Below are 23,086 nucleotides of genomic sequence, written 5' to 3' on the forward strand. Positions count from 1 at the left end.
TTGACCATTGAAGGTTTTATAGAGATCATATTGTCATGTTTTGTCAGATTTCTATAAAATAGTTTTAAATTTCCAACCAAATGTCTATAAATTAAATCCATGAAAAATCTGATTGTAGTTATTATTTATTAATATTGCTTTGATCAGGATTAATGATTCTTTTATTCAGCATATTTATGGTGCATCTACTCTGTACCAGGACAATTCTAGGCCCTGGATGAGTAATAAAACAGACAAAATTCCTAACCCTTAAGAAACTTAACATTCCAGAGGGGCTGTCATATAAATATGTAATTTTAAGTGAATTATACAGTGCATGAGTAGGAGATAAGGGCTCTGCAGAAAAATTAAACAGGGAAGGGAACAAGTTACAATTTTAAACTGTGGCATCAGGCTAGGAAGTACAGTTATGTAATTAGATAATATAAAGATCATGTATGGGATGGGCCATGAGGATTACCTGCTCCAAGTTAATTTTTTACCCCCGGGAGCTTCATTTCCCCTTCCCGTCAGCATTGTTTTATTACCTTGAATTTACTGCTGTTTCACCAAAGAAAATATTACATTAGCCCTAACATTCCAAGCAAGCACAAGGAAGACAGAACTTCTTGCCTTTTTTAAAGAACTACAACCCAAATAAACACCACCTTATGACAACAAAAATTCTTGTTAAGGAAAGTCATTAGCCTGGTCTTTCAGTTTCTCCTGGCCTTTCTCTCTTGCTGTGCCCTGGATTCTTTTTTTTTTTTTGGTCACCCTGCTTTTTTTTTTTTAATTTTTATTTTTACTTTATTTTACTTTACAGTACTGTATTGGTTCTTATAGTCTGTAAGAGGATTGTGTGGTCAATGATTAAGAACCACTTTCCCAAAGTTAACACCTTTTGAAAGAGTGAAGAGACTACAGGAGAGTTTGAGTGGAAGAAGAATTTCCAGGCCTCTCTGGAAAGGTGAAAGGAGAATAGATCTTTCAGAACTACAGAACATAGGAACCCCACTGATCAACTGGAGAAAAGGGAAAAAGCAACCTGCTTTCCCAGACCAACCCACAGTCTCTCCTCAGGATTAAAGATACCTGAGATATCTGATATTTGATACTTAAAAGATACCTGAGAACACACTGTTCTAGTAAAATATAATGGGTGTGGCAGCTCGCCTGAAATAGGACTTTTAGAAAATGGCTTAAAAGGGATCAGGGACTTGATTATTTTTTTAAGTCAAAAGGGAACATTTATTTTAGGCTTGGATGAGAAGTGTTTAAGAGTCAAGTTAGAAATAAATCAAAAACCTCCTGTTGTAATGGAGTCGTTATGGAGCGTTAGAATTCTCATTTATTTAGTAAAATATTTTAATTGAGCAGCCACCTGTGTCAAGTACTGGGGGAACAACACAGGCCTTGCTTCAAAGACCTTTCTTTCGGGTTCCCTTATATGCCCTTTGTTACAAAGTAGTCAGAGCACACAGTGACGAGGACAAGAACTTTTTGACCTGCCTGTCCTGACACTGGCTCCTAGTTTAGATTAGAGCCTCCTCCCATGCCCCAGAGTACCCTCCACTTCCCTGTCTTAGCACCTATCTCAGTGCATGGGATGCCTGTGTAACTGTCTCTCCTCCTCTCTAAAAAGTGGTCTGAAGAGAGTATGTCAGTGTTATTCACAGTTTATATATCCCTAGTACATGCTTACTGAATATCTGACTAGATGGACGGATGGATGGATGATTTACCAGAGGTGTCTGCCAAGAGAGGCAGTCTGGAAGAACAGTAGTTAAGAGTGTGTTCTCAACATTAACTGTGAGACTTTGGGTCAATATTTAAGTTTCTCAGTGCCTCAGTTTCCTCATTTGTAAAATGGATATAGAAATAGTACCTCTGGTACAGTGTTGTTTAAGTGAACTAAGGTAATACATATAAAATTCTGAGACATAAGTTGCTCAATAAATATCCACTATTATTACCAGTACAGAATGGTGGTTTCCTTGGTGACCATTGGCTATCCAAATATCACATCCCTGCCCTTTTGGCTCCATTATAAGCTCAAAGGATGTCCATTAGGGCTAAAGTTATCACTTTGGGTTCAAGATCTCAGAAAAGATTAAAAGGAGAATTTGGAAATGAATATAAGTAGAAATTGAACAAGAAAATTAAAAAAGGGAAAGTGCTCAAGATGGCATGTCCAAAGCAATTTTTCTGGGGCAGTAATACCTCTGCTTCTCTCACATCCACCAGCCAACATGCCAGTTCATCTCTGTTCTAGAGCAGACTTGTGCCTCATAGGATGTCATGCCCAATAAATATCAGTAAGTGTTTACTGATGCAGAAGAAGAAAGAAAAGTGGGAAAAATTTGTATTTGAAGTCGTCTTATCTAAACCTAAGAGTGTTATATAATCTTTTTTGTTTCTTTTGAAAGTTTAATAATCTTTTTTGCGTGAGATCTGTAGTCAGGATTATCTTAGTACTTCTTCAAATACAGTGTTTATTACCTTCTAAATAAGGTGAAATGCCAACTTGTAACTGTCTGTGGAAACCTAGTAATTTTAATGTTTCCCTCTACTGCTATTAAAGAGAATTCTTTTGGCCTCTTCCCCAATCATAGGGGAATCTCTCTCTCTCTCTTTTTTTTTTAATCTTCTCCTAAGAGCAAACTGATTCTCCTTTATTAACTCATCCATTTAAGAGTAATTTTTAAGTAAAACTAGCTTAGAGTCATTTTATGGATAGAAAAAAATTAGAGTAAGAATTTGTAACAAACCCTGATACTTCAATTACCAACTCTATTCCTTGAGGCTGCAGATATTTTACTCCACAAGGGAAAGCTTGGTCATTAAATTTTTAATAGGATATCTTATTGCCTAAAACTTTAAACAAAGGAAAAATCAATCAGGTTGGCCTAGTTCTGATCTTGATGGGCAGGAAAATCATGTTATAATTCAGGACAAAAAAAGTGGTTCTACAGGTTTCCTCCATTTAGGAAACCCTGATGCAAATGTAAAATAAATGATATGGTACCCCTCCCCATGACCTACAGGGTGAATTCTTTCTCCCAGACTCATGAGACTCACCATTTTACCCAGTTACATCATTTGTGCTTTATGAGTTCAAAAGAGTCACCTAAAAGGACTCTCTTGGGAGAAACAATAAAATGCATGTAGGAAATAAGAGGAACAAATAATATTCTGATTAAAAGTTACCATCTTTGAGCCATTATTAAAACCAGGCTCCATTAAGTATCATTTACCAACGTTGTGTAATCTTCACAACAACACAGAAATAACTAATCATCTCTGTGTTACCAACACTTAACTGATGTTTATAGAGGTTAATCAATATCCTGAAGATCACATGACAGCAAACTCCAGTTTGCCAATTTCAAAATCCATATTCTCTTATTATGGAAAAAAATTAATGAAGCAAATCATTCTCCAATGGGATATTGAATTCTGTTATGGAAATAGCACCTTAGATTTGATGAAAGCTTAGTGATCTCTTCTTCAACCCTTCCTCCTTATCCTTAGCAACCCCCAGAAGGTATTATCCAGATTCTGTGAACAGTTCCCTAATGGAATTCTCACTACTTCAATCAGCTAGCCCTTTCCCCTTTAGATTACCCTTACTGTTTAAAGTTTTTCTTGAGTTTTTGTTTTTGTCTTTGGCCATGTCACACAGCTTATGGTATCTTAGTTCCCCGACCATGGATTGAACCCAGGCCGCCACAGTGAAAGGGCTGAGTCCTAACCACTGGACCACCAGGGAATTCCCCAGTTTTTCTGAGATTAACCTCTGAAAACAATAAAATAATTCCAAACCTTTCCCTCCATTATAGCTTATAACACCATTTAAAGTCTCTTAGATCTTTTAAGACTTCCATGATCCATTCCTTCCCCTCAAATCTTCTTGCAACCTTTCCTGTTGGAAGCCTTCCAGATTTTCTCCATCTGGCTTCCTGAAGACATGGTCAGCTTTCTGGAGTGACTGTTTTCATCAGATGGAAGAAGGATGCTAACCAAAGCCAAGAGCTGTGGTCCCCTTTTCTTATCTGTGGCACAACAATTCTAAAAATATAAAGAATATTGGTGCTATGGTCTGAATGTTTTCCCCTCAAAATTCATATGTCAAATCCTGACCCCCATAGGAGATGGTATTAGGAGGTGGGTCCTTTGAGAGGTGCTTTAGTTGTGAGAATGGGATCTTCATGATGATATTAGTGTTCTTCGGGCTCTGGAGTGATCCCTTGTCCCTTTGACCAGCCAGAAGGTAGCAACTAGGAATAGAAAGAAGACTTGGCCAGAACACAACCACACTGGTGCCTTGATCTTAGACTTCCTAGTATCCAGAACCATGAGAAATGAATTTCTGTTATTTATAAGTCACCTAGTCTATGGTATTTTGTTATAATAAATCAAACAGACTAATTCAATTGGATCACTTCTTTGTAAACCATTTCACGACACTATTGGTTCATAATGAACTTGAAGTCAAATAAAATTCCTTAGTCTTTATTATATGAATTGATTGTGGTCCACATTTTCCCCTATCTTATCCTTGGACAATTAACTTTTTGAACTGAAGAACAAGACTTTGTATTTTTCTCAAAGTTTTACCCTTGGTCATTCTTGGGACTCTGTAATCAACTAAGTCTTTTATAACTCCATCCCATAACTCTTGTTCATCTGCAAATTTGACCACCTATACTTTCTCTGGGCTGGATGAAGTCTGGAATCAAGACTACATGGAAAAATACAACAACCTCAGATATGTAGATGACACCACCCTTATGACAGAAAGCAAAGAACTAAAGAGCCTCTTGATGAAAGTGAAAGAAGAGAGCGAAGAAGTTGGCTTAAGCTCAACATTCAGAAAACTAAGATCATGGCATCCAGTCCCATCACTTCGTGGCAATAGATGGGGAAACAATGGCAGACTTTATTTTTGGGGGCTCCAAAATCACTGCAGATGGTGACTGCAGCCATGAAATTAAAAGACGCTTACTTCTTGGAAGGAAAGTTATGACCAACCCAGACAACATATTAAAAAGCAGAGACATTACTTTGCCAGCAAAGGTTTGACTACTGGTTTTTCCAGTAGTCATGTATGGAGGTGAGAGTTGGACTATAAAGAAAGCTGAGTGCCAAAGAATTGATGCTTTTGAACTGTGGTGTTGGAGAAGACTCTTGAGAATCTCTTGGACTGCAAGGAGATCCAACCAGTCCATCCTAAAGGAGATCAGTCCTGAATATTCATTGGAAGGACTGATGTTGAAGCTGAAACTCCAATCCTTTGGCCACCTGATGTGAAGAACTGACTCAGTGGAAAAGACCGTGATGCTGGGAAAGATTGAAGGTGGGAGGAGAAGGGGATGACAGAGGGTGAGGTGGTTGGATGTATCACCGACACAATAGACATGAGTTTGAGTAGACTCCGGGAGTTGGTGATAGACAGGTAGGCCTGGCATGCTGTAGTCCATGGGGTCACAAAGAGTCAGACACGACTGAAGTGATACTTTCCCTGACATAATTCAGATGGACAAAAATGCTACCATGGTGAGGACAAGATGCAGAGCCCTAGAGCTCATCACTAAAGTCCTACTCACCATCTTTATAAATGCTTCACCAATTATAATACAATTTCACAAATATCATTTCATTTGATTCTTATAATTCACCTGTGAAAAAATATTATCGTCATTCTATTGTGCTTGTGCTCAGTTTTGTCTGACTCTCCATAGCCCCATGGACTGTAACCTGCCAGGCTCCTCTGTCCATGGAATTTTCCAGTCAAGAATACTGGAGCATGTTGCCAGGTCCTCCTGCAGGGGATTTCCCAACCAGGGGTTGAACTCTTCTGTCCCTTCTGTCTCCTGCATTGGCAGGCAGATTCTTTACCACTAGCACCACCATTCTGTACATGAGGACAGAGCTTCAGAAAGACTATCTGACTTGCCTGATGTGATACAGCTAATAAATGACAAAATAGGAAACAAGCCTTACAGCTTCTGTCTCTGCTTCTGGTGCTTTTTCAAAGATGAATGTTTAAGTACAATGATTAACCTAATCTTTTTCCTTTTCCCCTCATATAGATATCAACAGAGACTAATTAAAATTATGAAATATTTTTATTTTCTATAAACAAAGTCTAGTGTTTTTGTTTATAGAAAATATAGAAAACCCAGAAACCTAGTGTTTAAAGCAGATTAAAAGCAGTCTACTCCGATATAAGTGAGGTGGGGGCTCTTAGATTCTCTCTCTTTGTCCCACCTGGGGCCTCCCTTTAACCCCGCCATAGATAGTAATGTGGCACCTTATAGTCCTCAGAGTACATTTGGAAGTCACTAGTCAATGGCATGTCCTCAAGCTGTAACCTCTAAAATAAATTTTAAGATAAGGCTGGTTTCTGATACCTTGTTTTTATTAATATAATACATTCTAGAATTCTATGGGAGATCATCTCTCTACAGTTTAAAGACCTTTTATATAGAATAGAATTGTTTTAAAGTTTGAAGTCATCTTTGAGTTTGTTTAATTCAAATCTTAATTTCACAGATGAAGAAACTGCAACCCAGAGAGGAGAAGTAATATACACAGAATCATTCCCCAGGGGAAGCAAGGACAAGAAATCAGACCTGGACTCTCCTAGGTAGGTAGATTCTTCTGGTTATATCATGGAGTATTGTTTTTAGAAATCTGCCCATTTTCCTTACAAGATGACATCTTTAACAAGATGAAGTTTCTGGTTCTCTCTTAAGCAACCGTGAAACATTTACGATATATTTGATTTTACAAAGGCACTTAGATGATATATAGGACTGAAATGTGCAATTAGCTTTAATAATGAGGCTTTGAAACAGTGGTTCTTAACTTAGAGATATTACAGGCTCCTTTGAAGTGGGCTTCTCTGATGTCTCAGATGGTAAAGAATCTGCCTGCAAGGCAGGAGACACAGGTATGATTCCCTAGGTCAGGAAGATCCCCTAGAGAACAGAGTGGCTACCAACTCTAACATTCTTGCCTGGAGAATTCCATGGACTGAGGAGCCTGGCGGGCTACTGTCTATAGGGTTACAAAAACTCAGACATGACTGAGAGACTAGCACTTTGAAATGGATATCAAAAAAATGTTTCTGCAAAACTTGAAAACATTTCAAGAGGTTCATAGATTCCACATCCTCCCCCCTCACACACAGCAAGTTATTGGCTTCCTGGTTAAGAACCTCTGGCCAATTCTAGTACAAGTGCCAAAGTAAGGATTACATAGCACCAACTACTATCTTATTTATGGGTCTGCTGGTTAAAGCTGCTCTGTTTCTGCATCCTTCATTTTTTATTTAAATGGAGCAGTGTCTTATCCTGGAAGACTTCTGATACAAGAAAGGAATAAATGTTTCAATAAGTTCTCAGTTAACCAAATTAAGAGAGAAATTTGATAAAGACATTTTCATACAAAATGTTAATGAAAGTAAGGCTGGTCAATGTTCATATGGGACATTCATTTTCTTTCAACTTATTTTTTAAGAAAGAAAGAAAAGGAAATGGACTGGATAAAACCTTGACTACCACTGGCCACATACCCACTTTTATTAAATCTGTTTTGTAGTGGTTTAGTTTCTAAGTCATGTTTGACTCTTATGACCCCATGGTCTGTAGCTCACCAGGCTCCTCTGTCCATGGGATTTCCCAGGCAAGAATACTGAAATAGGTTGCCATTTCCTTCTCCAAAGTTCACACATTTTGCCTTGAAATGATCTCATTCTCATTTATTCTTTGCCTGGTATTCATAGCCTCAGCAATAATATATTAGTATAGCATATAATAATCATAACAGTTAATATTCACTTAGGCCTTCTTTCTATGTTTTATTCTAAATATTTTATACCTTTTAATATTCCCAGAAATTGTATGAGTGAAGTTCTATTATCAGTCCTTTTTTTCCAGTAGAGGAAATTGAGTCTGAAGGATTGAGCAACCTAGCCAGGGCCAAACCCAGACAGGATCCAGAGACAGGGCTCATAAACACTCCACCCTGCCTCTTGGCAGGATTCTTATGTGGATTCTCACCCAGCTCCTCACGTGGTTACTGTGAGACTTTGGGCCTCAGTTTCTTCATCATAAAATAGGAATCATTTAAGTTAAACATTTAGCCAGTGCCTGCCACAGTGCTGCTTAATAAATGCTGTTTCTGTTCCCTAAAGAGAATTCCACATGATACGATTCTAGTACCTTCAAGGAAGAGATCTGAATTCATTTCCTAGGGCTGCTGTAACTCTGGACCACAATGTCGGTGACTGAAAGCAAGAAAATTATCCTCTGATAGTTCTGGAGGCTAGAAGTCTGAAATCAATATATCAGCAGGGCTGCAATCCCTCTAAAGACCCTAGGGGACATTCTACTTTTCTTCTTTCAGCTTCTGATGGCTTATTGGCTTATGGCTACATAATTCCAATCTCTGCCTGTCTTCGCTAGCCCTCACTTCCATGCCTTTCTTCTGAGGACACTTGTCATTGGATTTAAGACTGACCTGGGTTATCTAAGATGAGCTTTTTCAGAGATCTATAACTTAATTACTTCCACAAAGACACTTTCCCCAAATAAAGTTATATTTACAGGTTTCTTGATGTGGATGTATCTTTTGCAGGGTCACCATTCAACCTACTACAATATCTTAACCCAGATATTTTTCTGTCTTGGCAGATTTCCTCTGGTATTCTTGACAAACAAGCCCATATTTTTTCAAAGAGGGCAAAGAACGTTTCATCTCATCCAGTTTGAGCCATAGTTAAATTGGTTACAAATCTATTGGTTGAAATATTTTTCTTAATATGCTCAGTTGCCATTAGCCTTCTCCTTGAGAATCAACAATGTTCTTTGGAAACAAACAACTGTTACTTATTTAGAAGAATAATCTTAGAGTTCAGCCCTTTACTGCTTTTCACTAGAAGCATGCAGGTACCCATGTACCTGGGAGCAGCTAAAGGAGAATGAAGCCAGCATAATATGTCTATATCATTCTGCCCAGAAGAATGAGGAATCCACTGGGCTAAATTGTCACTGATGCTTTTTTCTTTTAGTATCTCACTTAAGTAACTCACTTCTAAGTATCAAATTACAAAATCTAATTAACTTAATTGCCTAAAAGCAGTGATGTCTTGAGGTAACTCTATTACTCCTGCCCCTCCATTCTCAACTCTCCCTATCCCACCCTAGAAACTGACCTACACTGCTAACCAACCCGGTAGGGAAATCTCCCCTGAGCTGGGGGTTAGCAGAGAGAACACCTCAACAATGCTGTATCTATCTCCATGAGCCTTGGAGTCAGCTTAGCTCTCCGTTCGTTCTTAAAAGCAGTGATAACTGAGATACAAAAGCAAGTCAGGTGAGGGTAGTAAAAGGGCACTGAAAAAAATAAAAAGAAAACCAGTAAGACTGTCTTACTGTTTTCACAAAAAAATCACACCTATGCAAGTTCAATGTTCAGTTCAGTTCCGTTCAATTCAGTTGCTCAGTCGTGTCCGACTCTTTGCGACCTCATGAATCACAGCATGCCAGGCCTCCCTGTCCATCACCAACTCCTGGAGTTTACCCAAACTCTTGTCCATTGAGTCAGTGATGCCATCCAGCCATCTCATCCTCTGTTGTCCCCTTCTCCTCCTGCCCTCAATCCCTCCCAGCATCAGAGTCTTTTCCAATGAGTCAACTCCTTGCGTGAGGTGGCCAAAGTATTGGAGTTTCAGCTTTAGCATCAGTTCTTCCAAAGAACACGCAGGACTGATCTCCTTTAGAATGGGCTAGTTGGATCTCCTTGCAGTCCAAGGGACTCTCAAGAGTCTCCTCCAACACCACAGTTCAAAAGCATCAATTCTTTGGCACTCAGCTTTCTTCACAGTCCAACTCTCACATCCATACATGACCACTGGAAAAACCATAGCCTTGACTAGACGGACCTTTGTTGGCAAAGTAATGTCTCTGCTTTTGAATATGCTATCTGGGTTGGTCGTAACTTTCCTTCCAAGGAGTAAGCATCTTTTAATTTCATGGCTGCAGTCACCATCTGCAGTGATTTTGGAGCCCAAAAACATGAAGTCTGACACTGTTTCTACTGTTTCCCCATCTATTTCCCATGAAGTGATGGGACCAGATGCCATGATCATCGTTTTCTGAATGTTGAGCTTTAAGCCAGCTTTTTCACTCTCCTCTTTCACTTTCATTAAGAGGCTTTTTAGCTCCTCTTCACTTTCTGCCATAAGGGTGGTGTCATCTGCATATCTGAGGCTATTGATATTTCTTCCAGCAATCTTGATTCCAGCTTGTGTTTCTTCCAGCCCAGCGTTTCTCATGATGTACTCTGCATACAAGTTAAATAAGCAGGGTGACAATATACAGCCTTGACATACTCCTTTTCCTGTTTGGAACCAGTCTGTTGTTCCATGTCCAGTTCTAACTGTTGCTTCCTGACCTGCATATAGGTTTCTCAAGAGGCAGATCAGGTGGTCTGGTATTCCCACCTCTTTCAGAATTTTCCACAGCTTATTGTGATCCACATAGTCAAAGGCTTATTGAACTCATCACCAAAAGCTTTTCAGACAATGCAATAAGATGTAAAGAATAAGCCAGAAGAATGAGGAAAAGAAAGAGGAGGAGGGGGAAGGTCAGAAAAATAAAAGCAATTGAATGTTTTATGAGTAAATCTATTCAATGTCATCCAAAAAATTGCCCCCAAAGGACCAAAAAAAAAAAAAAAAGAAAAAGAAAAACCAGAAAATTAGTATTAGAAAATACTATTGGAAGAGTCTTGGTTGACCAACTGCTTATGCAACCAGATTTCCTTTGGCAGAACACTGGGAACAAATGCTTAGCAAGTATGCTTTTGACAAATCAATATTGTAGTAACTCACCTTCCTTGCCTTCAGATCTTCCTTGGGAAAAAAGTCTTCTATATCTGAAGACACATTGAATATAATGGCAATAGGCAGGGATGAGACAAAGGCTTGATTTTTTGTGCTCCAGGCTTCTAGCTCCTAAGGAAACTGAGTCCTTAGAAATGAACAGTAAGCGGGTATTTCCTTTACCAAAGTATAGGTTTGATGGTGAAGACCTGGGGATGAAAAGAGAAAATCAGAATTGTTATGATGCACATGGCACATAGTTGCCAGTAAAGGGGTCTATAATGACAGTAGAAAAGTAATAGCTTCAGTCAAATGATTTAGCCACTTTTCCGCTTACTTTTAAATATTCTGGGTTTGGGGGTCTTATGAGCCCCTTATTTCACAGTCTTGTCAAAAACAGGTAAGCATATCACAGAATTTATAATTCCCACAAGTACTATAGGAAATTAAACTATGAAAATTTCACAGATGCCAAGAATCAACCTAAATAGACCAACCCTCCTCTCAGAAGATTCTTTGCATTTCAGCAGTTTCCAATTTTCCTCTTATATCCTGAAAGCCAAGGAGAGGAAAACCCCAATTGGGACCTTAAAATGATTATTTGAAGATATTTTAGGGTTATTCATTTATTCAATTCCAGATGGTCCATCCAAGCAATTTTGCTAGACTATTAGTGCCCCACTACAAATTGAGACTCTCAATGACTTTTAAAAGATATTGTTTTGAGTATTTTTAATGTATCTTGCAAAACTGAAATTTCATACCCAATAAACAAGTCCCAATTTCTCCCTTTCTCCAGCCCCTGGTAATCAATATCCTACTTCGTTTGCTTGAGTTTGACCACTCCAGATATCTCAGATAAGTGAAATCATACAGCATTTGTCTTTTTATGACTAGTTTATTTCACTTGGCATAATATCCTCAAGGTTCATTCTGGTTACAGTATGTGTCACCATTTCTTTACTTTCTAAAGATAAATAATATTCCATTGCAGGTATGTGCTATTAATACATTTTGTTTATCCATTTAGACATTTGGATTGCTTTTTGGCTATTGTGAATAATGTGCTTTAACATGTGTGTACATTTAATGACATTTAAAAATGACTGTTCATGTCTTTAAGTCAACTGTTAGTGTTGTAGCTATATTCACGTTTTACTTCTAAAAACAAAAAACAAATTGGTAAGCTTTGGAAACAATATCTGCAGAAGGAAAATACAACCTAGAAGCTGTATTTTTTCCTTCGTTCCTTAGGGTAACAGGGTTTTTCTCTCTTTTTTTTAAACAAAACAATAAAGTAAAGAGGTTCATCCTAAGAAGTGACATTAGAGTTAAAAAGTTGGTCCAGAAGTCCTACTCTCCATTCCCAAGTGAGCAGAAATAAAGATACTTGCTCTGTTTCTTTTTTTGCTGTTTTGTTTTGTTTTGTTTTGTTTTTTTGAGAGGCTTTTTTTTTTTTTTTTTTTTTTTTGTCCTCACATGGCTTGCAGAATCTTAGTTTCCTGACCACTAACAATCCAGACATGGTGAAATCACACCATCCTAACCACTGGACCATCAGGGAATACCCCTTGCCCTGTTTCTATATGAGTCGATGACAGGATACCAGGAATCACTATATCATCCCCTATTACAAGTTTCTCTTCCTATTCATAACATCTATTCAGCATTAATATACGTACTGTTTTTTTCTTGGTTTTAATATGTGCATCATCTTTTTAATAGCCACATGACATTGAAATGTATCTAATCTGAATTTTGTATCTCCTAAATGATTACGAAATTTTCTTTTAAAGTGAAATTCCAAATTTGCTTTCCCAGAGAGAAGTCCTTCATTCATAAATTCTTCTAGAGTCTGTGATAAAATGCGAAACAGCAAGGACTGCTTTGAAATTAGTATTTCAACATACACTGTGTTGCCCAGTGGCCTCAGTTGATAGTTGGACTAGAAATACGTGTTTTCTATTGTTTTGCTTTTGTTGGTCTTAATGGAAATTGGAAGCCAAAAGTTTGGTTCCACAAAAATACTCTACTCTTGTGTATTAGTCAAACTAACACCATACCTACAACAACTGGGCTAAATTGTTGTCGAGACTTTTTCCTCTTAGTATACTATTTCAGTAACTCACTTCTAAGTATAAGACTATAAAACTGAATAACTTAGCTGCCTAAAAGCAGAAATATGCTTCAACTAAAAATTGTTTATTTCTTCCTCTTTGAGGAGTCTATAAATTGTCCATCTAATTCATGACAGTATAAAGAAAGTTCCTTAATTGCCCTATAGTTATTTGATTTGCTTCTCACAAACTTTTAAGTTTTTTTGTTTTTGTTTTTTAAAGCTCCCTCTGAAGACCTGGACTTCAAATCCATCACTTCTGGTCTGATATCCAATATTCACCTTGGTATCTGACTTGCCAAAGGGTGACTGGAGAGTATTTTAAGATGAAAAGGAAATTCTCCAGAAAATGTTAAGCAAAAATAGAACCTTCTGTGGGATACAGAAAAAACTGGAGTCACCCACAGAAAACTTAGAGCCAAACTTAGAGGAAGTCAATAAACTATTGATATGTCTGATTCTTACACAGACACAATGTGAGCTTTTTCCTTTAATAATACAAATTTTACCTCTGTCAATCAAATTGTGTTCATGTAAAGAAGCAGTCTGTGGTTAGGTCCCTGAGATATGAACAATGACACAAGCTTATGCAACACACAGTCCACACAATGGTATGTGGTGGCCCTGCCCAAACACATCTAAAAATTATATGAAGATTATAACACCTTTCAAGTAATAGTTTGTGGCAATGACTATATACATGTGTTGTTTTATTACAATTTCTTAATGTACTAGGCAATTCATCTAGCAAACATAAATAGGAATGAGGTTTTTTCCCGAAGCACTCCATTGCTGAGATGAGCATTATAGACTATTCTATGAAGAATCTTTGACTCTAAATTATGATTTAATAAAATCTTGCAAATAGTTTAAAGTTGTACCAATCCACAAGGTACAACAACAAACATCTATTACTATGACTCTTTAAAATATTCCTGAAGAACTCACAAACTATGCCTATATTCCTTACTACATCACTGAGACAGAGAGAAAATTACCAATTATCTCCATTTCACATAGAGAGGCTGTGACACAGAAAGCCTTTGGGACTTTCTCAAAGACACAAAATAATGAATGAATTAAGAGAAATAAAGAGAAAAAGAGATGAATAGAAAAAAAAGCTGTAATACACTTCAGGTCTTCAGATGTTTTCATCTGGAATTATTCCCATTAGGACCACTTTTCTACCTACCAATCTTAAACTGTTATTCACCTAGAATACTCCCTTGTAAAAAGTCATTTTAATGGGATTTAAGACAACTTTAGAAGTGTTTTTATCTCCCTCACAGAGTCCATGAACTTTGAACAGTACTAGAAAACTAAAAAGCATTTGTCATAATAAAAAGAATTAGTACCAACTCCCTTCCATCTTACAAAAAAACAGATTACACTGAATTTGACAGTACTTAGAAAACAATATATCTAAAACTCATTGCCTGAAAGCAGATAATGAGAATTCATAAGTTCCTTTTATGTGCCCAGATTGTGCTACAGAAATATTAAATAAGTACAAGTGTGGTCCCTGTGCTCCACAACCTTAAAATTTAGTAAGTCAGTCAGTCAGCCAACCAGCTCATGAGCTGGTGTATAAGTATCCCACATTCCAGACACTGGGGATCGAGAGATGACTGTGGCTTATCCTCAGTATTTAAAGACCTCATAGTCTAATGGGGAAACATTGTATTGAATATGTGGCTAATTATAACACAGCATAATTGCTACAATGGTAACCCATAGAAGAAAGCAATATACATTTCTTGGGAAAGGTAGTCTCCTGAGAATGTTTCGTAGAAGAGAGAATATAGGAGCTACATCTTGAAAACAAAAAAGATTTTCTCTAAAAGAAAAAATATTTCTAGAAAAGTAAGCAGGTGAACATAGAAGCTTAAGAGTGAATGGCATTTAGCAGGAAAGTTCAGAGAGGTGGAGGTCTTAGATGAATGTTTCATTTCATAGAAAATGAAGAGCTATTGAAGGGTTTCAACCAGAAAAATAAATCTGTTATTTTAGAAAGTTAATTCCAGCAACAGCATGGAAGAGTGTAAGGTGAAAAGAAGACAAGTGGTAGATGGGCTATTACATTAGTCCAAATAAGAAATGGAGAGAGTCCACAGCACTGCCCCCCAAAATTTTTTGCAGTGATAGAAATATTCTGTATCTGTGCTGTCCAATATGGTAGCCATGAGCCACATGCGGCTACTGAGCACTAAAATTTTAAATTGCCACATGTCGCTAGTGTTTGCCAAACTGGACAATGCAGAGACATCTTGAGTTAAACCTTAAAGGAGAGTTTTTCCAACTGCAGGTTGCAATTGGTGGGTTAAGAAATTGATGTGGTAGGGAGTTCTCCGATGACCCAGTGGTTAGGATTCTGGGCTTTCATTGCCATGTCCCAGGTTGGATCCCTGGTCAGGTAACTGAGATTCTACAAGCTGTGCAGCACAGCCCCCCAAAAATTGATGCGGTAGTTCACAATTGGTATTTTGTAATGAATGAAGACAATAACACAGAAGACAGCAGAACAGAAATGAATGGAGTAGAACAGAATCGGAAATAAAATGTCAGCATGCACTGAAGAGTATTATTTTGAGAGATGTTTATTTCAGTTAAAGGTATGTGTATGTCTGTGTACCACGGATCACAGTGTAAAGTGTACTTTTCTTCTATATTGTGTTTGAAAATGTTTGAAAGTCAGTCTTTTGTGGAAGGCTATTATTTAGCTACATTCAGAGTTATGAGGAAGAGATTTCCAGAAGGGAAAGACAACATAAGCAAAATTCACTGGAGTTTGGAGTAAGGATAACTGGATGTTTTAGGACTTTCTTTCTTTTTTTTTTTTTTTTTTTTTTTTGCTGTTGTTAGAACATTAGAATATTTAGAACATTTTTAGACCTACAGAAAAATGAGACAATAATACAGTGAATTACCATATGCCCTGCACTCAGCTTCTGCTATCAACATCTTACATTAATATGACATGTGTTGCAATTAATGAGCCAGGGTTGATGTGCAATTATTAAAGCCAATACATTACTCAAATTTACTTTGTTTTTAGCTAAAATCCTTTTTCTGTTTTCAGGATTCCATCTAGGCTAAAATACTACATTTAGTTGTCATGTTTCCTTAGACTGCTTTGGGCTGTGACAATTTTTCTGTTTTTGCCTGTTTCTGATGACCTTGAGAATTTTAAGTGCTAAGAATTTTAAGGGCAGGCTTTTTGTTAGAGGCTCTTCTGTTGAAAATTTGCCTGGTGCTTTTCTCATGATTAGACTGAGGCTGTGAGTTTGGGAGAGGAAGACAGTAGAATAGTGCTATTTTCACGCCATGATATCATGGATACATACTGTCAGCCTGAGTTATCACTGTTGATAGTGGCCTTGATCAGCTGACTGAGCTTATCAGTCTCCTCCTCTGTAAATTTACTCGCTTTTATCACCACTTTTCACACTGTAGTCTTTGGAAGGAAATCACTCTGCTCCTTCTCTAAATGAATTAGTTAATTAAAGGAAGGCTTCAACTTGAGTCAGTCATATTGAGCTCTTTCTAAAGAAAGCTACTTCCAAGTACAGACACAATCTCTTTTTAGATACAGCATCTCCCTCTGCGGCAGCAGGCAGGATACTTTTCCCACTTCTCAGGTTTTCAGGTTCCAAATATGAAGCACAGAAAAAGCTGAGTGATTGATGTAGAATTCCAAAATAAGTTGGGAAGGAGCTAGCCCACGATCAAGTGTAGATCCTTCTGACTTTTCTCTTTAGCCCCAGATTCTGACATTTTAGAAGGAGATTTAAACCAAAATGTGTTTTTGGTGGTTTCCCACCTAAGGAGGGAAGATTCCTTTTTAGCCAATGTTTAGAAAGGAAAATCCCTTTCTTAGAAAATCCAATCATTTGGAGTCCTTTCTTTAGGCAGAGGAGGGCTGCAGGATCAAGTCTTTTGCAGTATTCCCAAGGTAAACACCACCCTGACAAATCATCAAGTACTCATCTTTCACTGTGGTTGCCTAACTTTTTACCGCTTCCATTCCCATGGAGAGGGCCAAAACCAAAAAGCCTCCTGAGCAAGCCCAGCCTCTACTTTCGTCCCCACCCTGAAGGTTCCTTTAACAGTATTCTCATTTTGTGACTCATGTATTACATGGGTTTATGAGAGCATATGGGTTTTTTTTTAATTGCTCTATTTATTCTAACCTTCTTCTCTGCTCAGGCCAGAAGAAAGTTTTGTCCCTGGCTAATGTGGATCCCACATCCCAGGACTTTTCCCTCTCATTGTGAGAGACGAGATTAAAACTTACCTTTCCTCACTGTATACAATCTAGTGAGAGAAAAATCACTCAGTGATCATATTCAGAAATTTAAAAAAAATCATTTGGAAATTAAAAATAGCCACTAACTCTCCAATCAGTTATGATATAACTTCTTAGCGGAATTCCAAGTCCTGTTTTCTACTGTCACTGTGTCCCCATTCATTCCCTGGGTTCCCTGCAGGAATCTCTCTCTCCCTCTGGTTCCCGAGACTCTCTTAATCATTCTCTAATAATCTTTCTCCCAGCTTTTTCTCCCCTCAAGTTGGCAAAACTCTACTTTGGCTCTTTTATCCATGCTAAGTTGTACACTGCTAATAGGAACCTTGGCTTTTGCCAGTTCCCAGTAATATCTGCAATAAGTGGGCATTCAGACCTTTATATGACTGGAAGAGAATCTGGGGTTTCAGGAGTCTTGAGTAAGAGAAGAGTAGAATCTGGGGAAATTGAGAGAAGGTGGGGCTGAAGTTCTTCCAGATACCTACACACTTGATACCAATGTCCTTGCTCAACTTTGAATCTTTGAAGATCACAGAAACCCTCCACTGGAATGTCTACTTCCTTCATCCAACATCAGTTCACAAAACACAGGGTATTCACCACCTGGAATAATCTAGTCACTTTAATTCGGTTTGACAAACCAATTTGACATCAAGCAGTTTAATATCCATTTAATGTTTAGCCTCATAGGCTTGACCCTTTTCTTTAAAATTAATGACTGGGTCTAGGGGATTCTACAGTCCATCCAGCCACTAACATTCTAGGATTCCACTTTAGCTACTTAACACATGGTAAATATTGTCTAAAATGCATATATGTGGACTATATCCAGCTAAATTATAATTATCATTCTGGGGAACAGTGGCCATGATTGTCTCAGTCACTATGGAATCTCCAGTTCCTAGTGCACTTACCAGGATGGTAGTAAATAAAAAGGAAGGTAGAGAGAGAGGAAAGTCTGTCTCTGGTTAGATTCCATCTTCCTATCTATGTACTTCTTCCATATACAAATCCCTTTACTTGATGTTTTGCTTGCATTTTTGCTAATCCTCACAGCAACCTTAAACAGAAAGGATTATTATTTCCATTTACAGATGAGGAACTTGAGGTCCAGAATAATTAAATAACTGTGCCAAGGTTACATGCCCAGCAAGTAGAGGAATCAGAACTTGAGCCAGTGCTTAGGCTTAGTCACATATACATACATCTATATGCATATATGTATATATACATATATTTACACACACTTACACATATAAATACACACAGAAATTGAATCACTGCTATACACCTGAAACTAACACAACACTGACAACTATACTTCCATTAAAAGAAAGAAACATTAAAAATCAAACAATGGCCCAGAGAAAGCTCTTCCTCTGGCCTCACAATCCATCCCTCCAGGCAACAGTGCTGGCCTTTGTCCCACCCCCATTTTTTACCAAGCACTTCACTGACTTTGTGTCCTGCATGGCCTCCCAGTCCTCCCCACTCACCTGAAGGCATTACGCACAGCTTCAGCTGCTAGAGCAGCTGAAGCTAGAGCCAGACCCATCTAGGCCACTGTACTACTGAACGCATACCACCATGTGCTTAGGCAGTGTCACCTTTGAATGCACAACCTCCTTAAACATTTAAGAGGGTTTTAAAAAATCATCAAGTTTAGAGGAAAAATTAAAAGAAGGAGGAGGAAGAGAAAAAACAAACTACTTGCTCCCTCTTTTCCATATACAGGAATCATCTTTTAAAAAACACATAATTAAAAACAAGGAGATGCATAGTATGCTTAAATAGAGTAAGCATTTTATGTCTTTGTTTAGCGTTACTAGGATATGCCATCAGGTCTTTAAGGACAAGTTAATTTCACACTTCACAGTGAAAATTAAGACATTAAGATGTTTGCTGTTATCTAGTTCTAGGTTGGGCTCTCCTGGTGGCTCAGTGATAAAGAATCCTGCCAATGCAGGAGATGCAGAAGGTGCGAGTTCAATTCCTGGTGAAGAAGATCCCCTAGAGAAGGAAATGGCAACCTACTCCAGTATCCTTGCCTAGGAAATCCCATCGACAGAGGAACCTGGCAGGCTATAGATCGTGGGGTCACAAAAGAGTTGAACACAATTTAGCAACTAAACAACAACAATAACATTTCCAGGTTACCTGTGGATAATTAATTTCATGCCATTTTTGTCAGCTTATTTCCCAAATTCAGCCTATTTTCCTAGCTTGCTTCTTAGCATTTTCCACGCCCTTTCCCCTCATTTGGTGCTCATTCCTGGCCCTCATCACTGCATGTTTGCTACGTGGTCCAGTTTGCTGCTGCCAAGAAGAGCATCTTCTATCTGCAATGCCATTTTGGAATAGATTCCTTTTGAAGCTGTTACTACTCAGAAAAAACCACATAGCAGTATTCAAAGTGCAGTTGTTTAATGAATGAATGAATTCTCCTTCCCACATTACTCATCTTAAATTGTCTAAAGTGGTTTTCTTAAATCTTGCATGTTGTCCCATAGGAAATTTAAAAATAGACTCAATAGGAAGGAAAAACATATTAACTAAGCAAATCTAGAATCTAAATATAGTGTATATTCTAACAATAGGTTATAGCAGATGGTTTACCAATAATAACCAACTCTCTTCTCACCTTTTCATGACCAACAGTAAATAGATAATCTTTAAAACTGCATCTCATTAATAAGGGGGAAAAGAACCAAAAGAAAGGGGGACATCAATGCTTTTTATTGACTCTCCTACTTTGTGAGACTGGAATGAAATGGGACCATAAAAGCATGTCAGAGGTGACAACTGAGAGGGCTGGGAAATGATCCAGGGCACTGTAGAAATGGGTGAGAATAAAAAAATTCAATCTTATCCTTTAAATTGTTAGCAATATGTAACCAAGGCTTTACCAGGTATCCAGCTTTGGTGTGATGCATGTTGGTATGCGTTAGAGCTGTTGTTTCCTTGATTGTTTGACTTTAACAGCTAAAAACAGTGAACACTGATCACCTCAGGATTTCTGTGGCTTAGAAATTTGGGCACAAGTTAGCTTAGTGCCTCGGCTCAGGATCCCTCACAAGGGTACAATCAAGGTGTCCACTGGGGCTACTCAAGCAAGAAATTTAATTTTTTAAGAGAAACCAATGGCTAGGCAATTAATTAGTACATTTTTAAAAGCTAAAATGTATAGGGAAGAAAGCCAGTGATTTTCTAAAAGAGTGATTTATCTCATTTATAAAAGTAAAAAGAGTAATTGAAAATATTTTAAACAGATTTTCAGTAAATGGTTGATTCTGAATGACTAATTCCTATGGGAGGGCAGAGGCATAGATTTACTGAAAATTCAAAAGCATTTCAACTTGGCTTTAGAATACAGGGAAGGCAACACATCTAATAAACTTAAAGCCTCATCCTCTCAAACCCACTACAGCATTCCCGTATTAAAAACCTCTTGAGCCCCCTCACTCATAGGTTCAAGCTTAGAGTGTATGGCCTCACTCTGGTCATTTCCTCTTCTTCAGTTTTCTCATACTCCCAGTCTCCCTCCCCAGATCTCTGTGCTCCATTCACTGCCCCACCCAATCACCTATCAAACTCCTTCCATCCTCTAACTTTTGAACAAACACAAGTTGATTCTTCTGTCTTGACCATTCTCCCCACCTGACTTATCTGTTAGACTCACAATCATCTCTTGGATTTTACCTCAAATATCTCTTCCTCACAGACATATTCAGGCTGGATTAATTTTCCCACAGCCCCTTTAATACATTGCTCCTGTCCTTTAGGGTGTAATGTAGTTGATAATTATATATTTATATATATTGTTTGATTGCTACTTGTGTTCACAACCAGATCAAGCTTCTTAAGGAGAAGATCTGGGCTTCCCTGAGCCATCATTCTCCCACCTTCACCCAGCACAATCTGGAGCTTCATACCTATGAATGGACTCTCACGTTCCTGGTCACTTACCTGGCACCACCCTAAACTGTCTAGGTAATGAAGAGGGAGCAAGTATGGGTATCCATGAATGAAATTCTTAAAAATCAAATTTAGTTTGAAACATACAGTAGTCTAATGAAACAGCCTAAAAGCTCAAATAGTCATATCTCCTAATTTTCTCTGTGAGTCTATCAATGGAAAGTCTTGGTTGCTTGGATAATATTATTCACTAAAATTATCACTCCTTCTGTCACTCATTTTCTCTAAGACCTTTCTCTGCAACTAGAGTTAGGGATGAAGAACACTGGAGGAAACTCCTCACTGAAGTCCAGATGCCAGGGCAATGCTTTTATATCCAATTACTTAGTTCCCAACTCCAGCTTCTAGAAAAGATGAGAGGCTCACTTTTCTTTTCATAGGAAAGTAAAAACAACTTCAGTTTGTATTATCTACTTATTTGGATTATTCTGACCATTATTACAAATAATCATGACCTAGTAACACAAAAGCTTTCCCATTTTAAGTTTTTGTGGAAATTATCCTTATCAGAAAGGGGTACTTATTATCAAAGCCAAGGTACTGAAAGTCAGCAATAGCCAACTGTATCCCACTTAGGTCCAGACTATGAGTCCTCTCTATTTTAAGTTAGCTACATGTTATTCATTCATTTACTTATTTGTTCAGCAAGTATTCACTGATGACTGTCTCTATGCTAGGCCTTAGGATCATGAGAACCTCCCCACAACCTGAGGAGCCCACGGTCTTATGCAGCAAAAATATTTTGCTTTTACTCAAATGAGGATCAAAGAAAAGAGAGATACGTTCATGTCAGAACATAGGAATGATCTTCAAAAGATGTAACTGTGATTTTAATAGTAAAAGTCATCAAGGTGGGCTTAGATGATGTGGCACCATGATATTCTTAGGAGTAAGGAGAACAAGCACAGGTCAGCTTGTATCTACAAGGACACCCACCATGTCTATGAGTGTCTGATGGCCTTCCTTCTAGGAAGTTTTAACTGTGATCCTATCTGAGGGCCAACAAAACATTTTTTTGGCTTTCATAAGTTCTCTACCCCCAAACCAAATAAACACCCAAAGGTACACTTTCGGCTTCCCCTTTGTTTCCGAGGTTCTAAGACCAACCACGTCAAGTGCCCCACTAGAAAGACGCACAGGACTCAGCATATATTCACACTCACAGCTAAGGTTTATTGTAGCAAAATGATAAACAACAGGATCAGCAAGGAAGAGAGACATGGGCAGAGTCTGAAGAAATTCATTTATAGGCTTCAGATGTTCACTCCTTCCCATGAGTGGACACCCAGAGCGTACCTCTTTCTTTACCAACAAAAAGTACCGTGATAACATGTCAAGTTTCTGCCCAGGGCAGCCCATTAGAGACTCAGCACCAAGATTTTTATTGGAGCTGGTTATATGGATACTCTCTGCCTGGCAATTACAAAAATTCCAGGCTCCCAGAATAAAGCAGGTGTTCACCATAAATTACAGTGTTTACACAGTCTAGGCATGGTGAATCATCCTTATCCATTAGGGAATGAAGAGAACATTCCAAAAACCAAGTTCCCAGATGCCAGCCAGGGGCCCTTCTAAAGATAGCAGCCTCAGGCTTGCTATATTAACTCTTTCCTGCATACTATTTTTTAAACTTCTTTTTCCAAAATACAGTTGTAGGAAAATTCATAGAAAATTCATGTTTATTTCTCTCGATGTACAGGGCTAAAGAAAATGTGGTTAGCCTCAATTGTAAATACTACTATCACTAGAATTATTACTAGTATTAATGATTTTTAGATAAATATTACTGTTAATAATATTGCTATTAATTCTAGCAGTA

General features: G+C 38.0%; 1 protein-coding gene and 1 long non-coding RNA gene across 7 annotated transcripts in view; one reads left to right on the plus strand and one right to left on the minus strand.

Moving 5' to 3' along the window:
- The window catches only part of LOC121818542 (uncharacterized), a 78,876-nt gene extending 67,798 nt beyond the window's left edge, over nucleotides 1-11,078 (minus strand). Inside the window, exon 1 of the long non-coding RNA XR_006058508.2 lies at nucleotides 10,883-11,078. This is a non-coding gene — a long non-coding RNA (uncharacterized LOC121818542). The remainder of the gene's footprint in view (nucleotides 1-10,882) is intronic.
- SPTSSB (serine palmitoyltransferase small subunit B) overlaps nucleotides 1-23,086 on the plus strand; it is a 29,972-nt gene that overhangs the window by 5,106 nt on the left and 1,780 nt on the right. The window contains exons 2-4 of one of the 6 annotated variants that reach the window (XM_060394159.1): nucleotides 6,538-6,631; nucleotides 11,673-19,444; nucleotides 21,142-21,282. In XM_060394159.1, the coding sequence (XP_060250142.1) occupies nucleotides 21,231-21,282 (52 nt within the window). In that variant the 5' untranslated portion in view covers nucleotides 6,538-6,631; nucleotides 11,673-19,444; nucleotides 21,142-21,230. The remainder of the gene's footprint in view (nucleotides 1-6,537; nucleotides 6,632-11,672; nucleotides 19,445-21,141; nucleotides 21,283-23,086) is intronic. The other 5 variants (XM_060394164.1, XM_060394165.1, XM_042234955.2 and 2 more) reach the window with 5 other exon arrangements.

This window comes from Ovis aries, chromosome 1 (genome assembly GCF_016772045.2).
Source record: "Ovis aries strain OAR_USU_Benz2616 breed Rambouillet chromosome 1, ARS-UI_Ramb_v3.0, whole genome shotgun sequence".
In the NCBI taxonomy this organism is placed as follows: domain Eukaryota; kingdom Metazoa; phylum Chordata; class Mammalia; order Artiodactyla; family Bovidae; genus Ovis; species Ovis aries.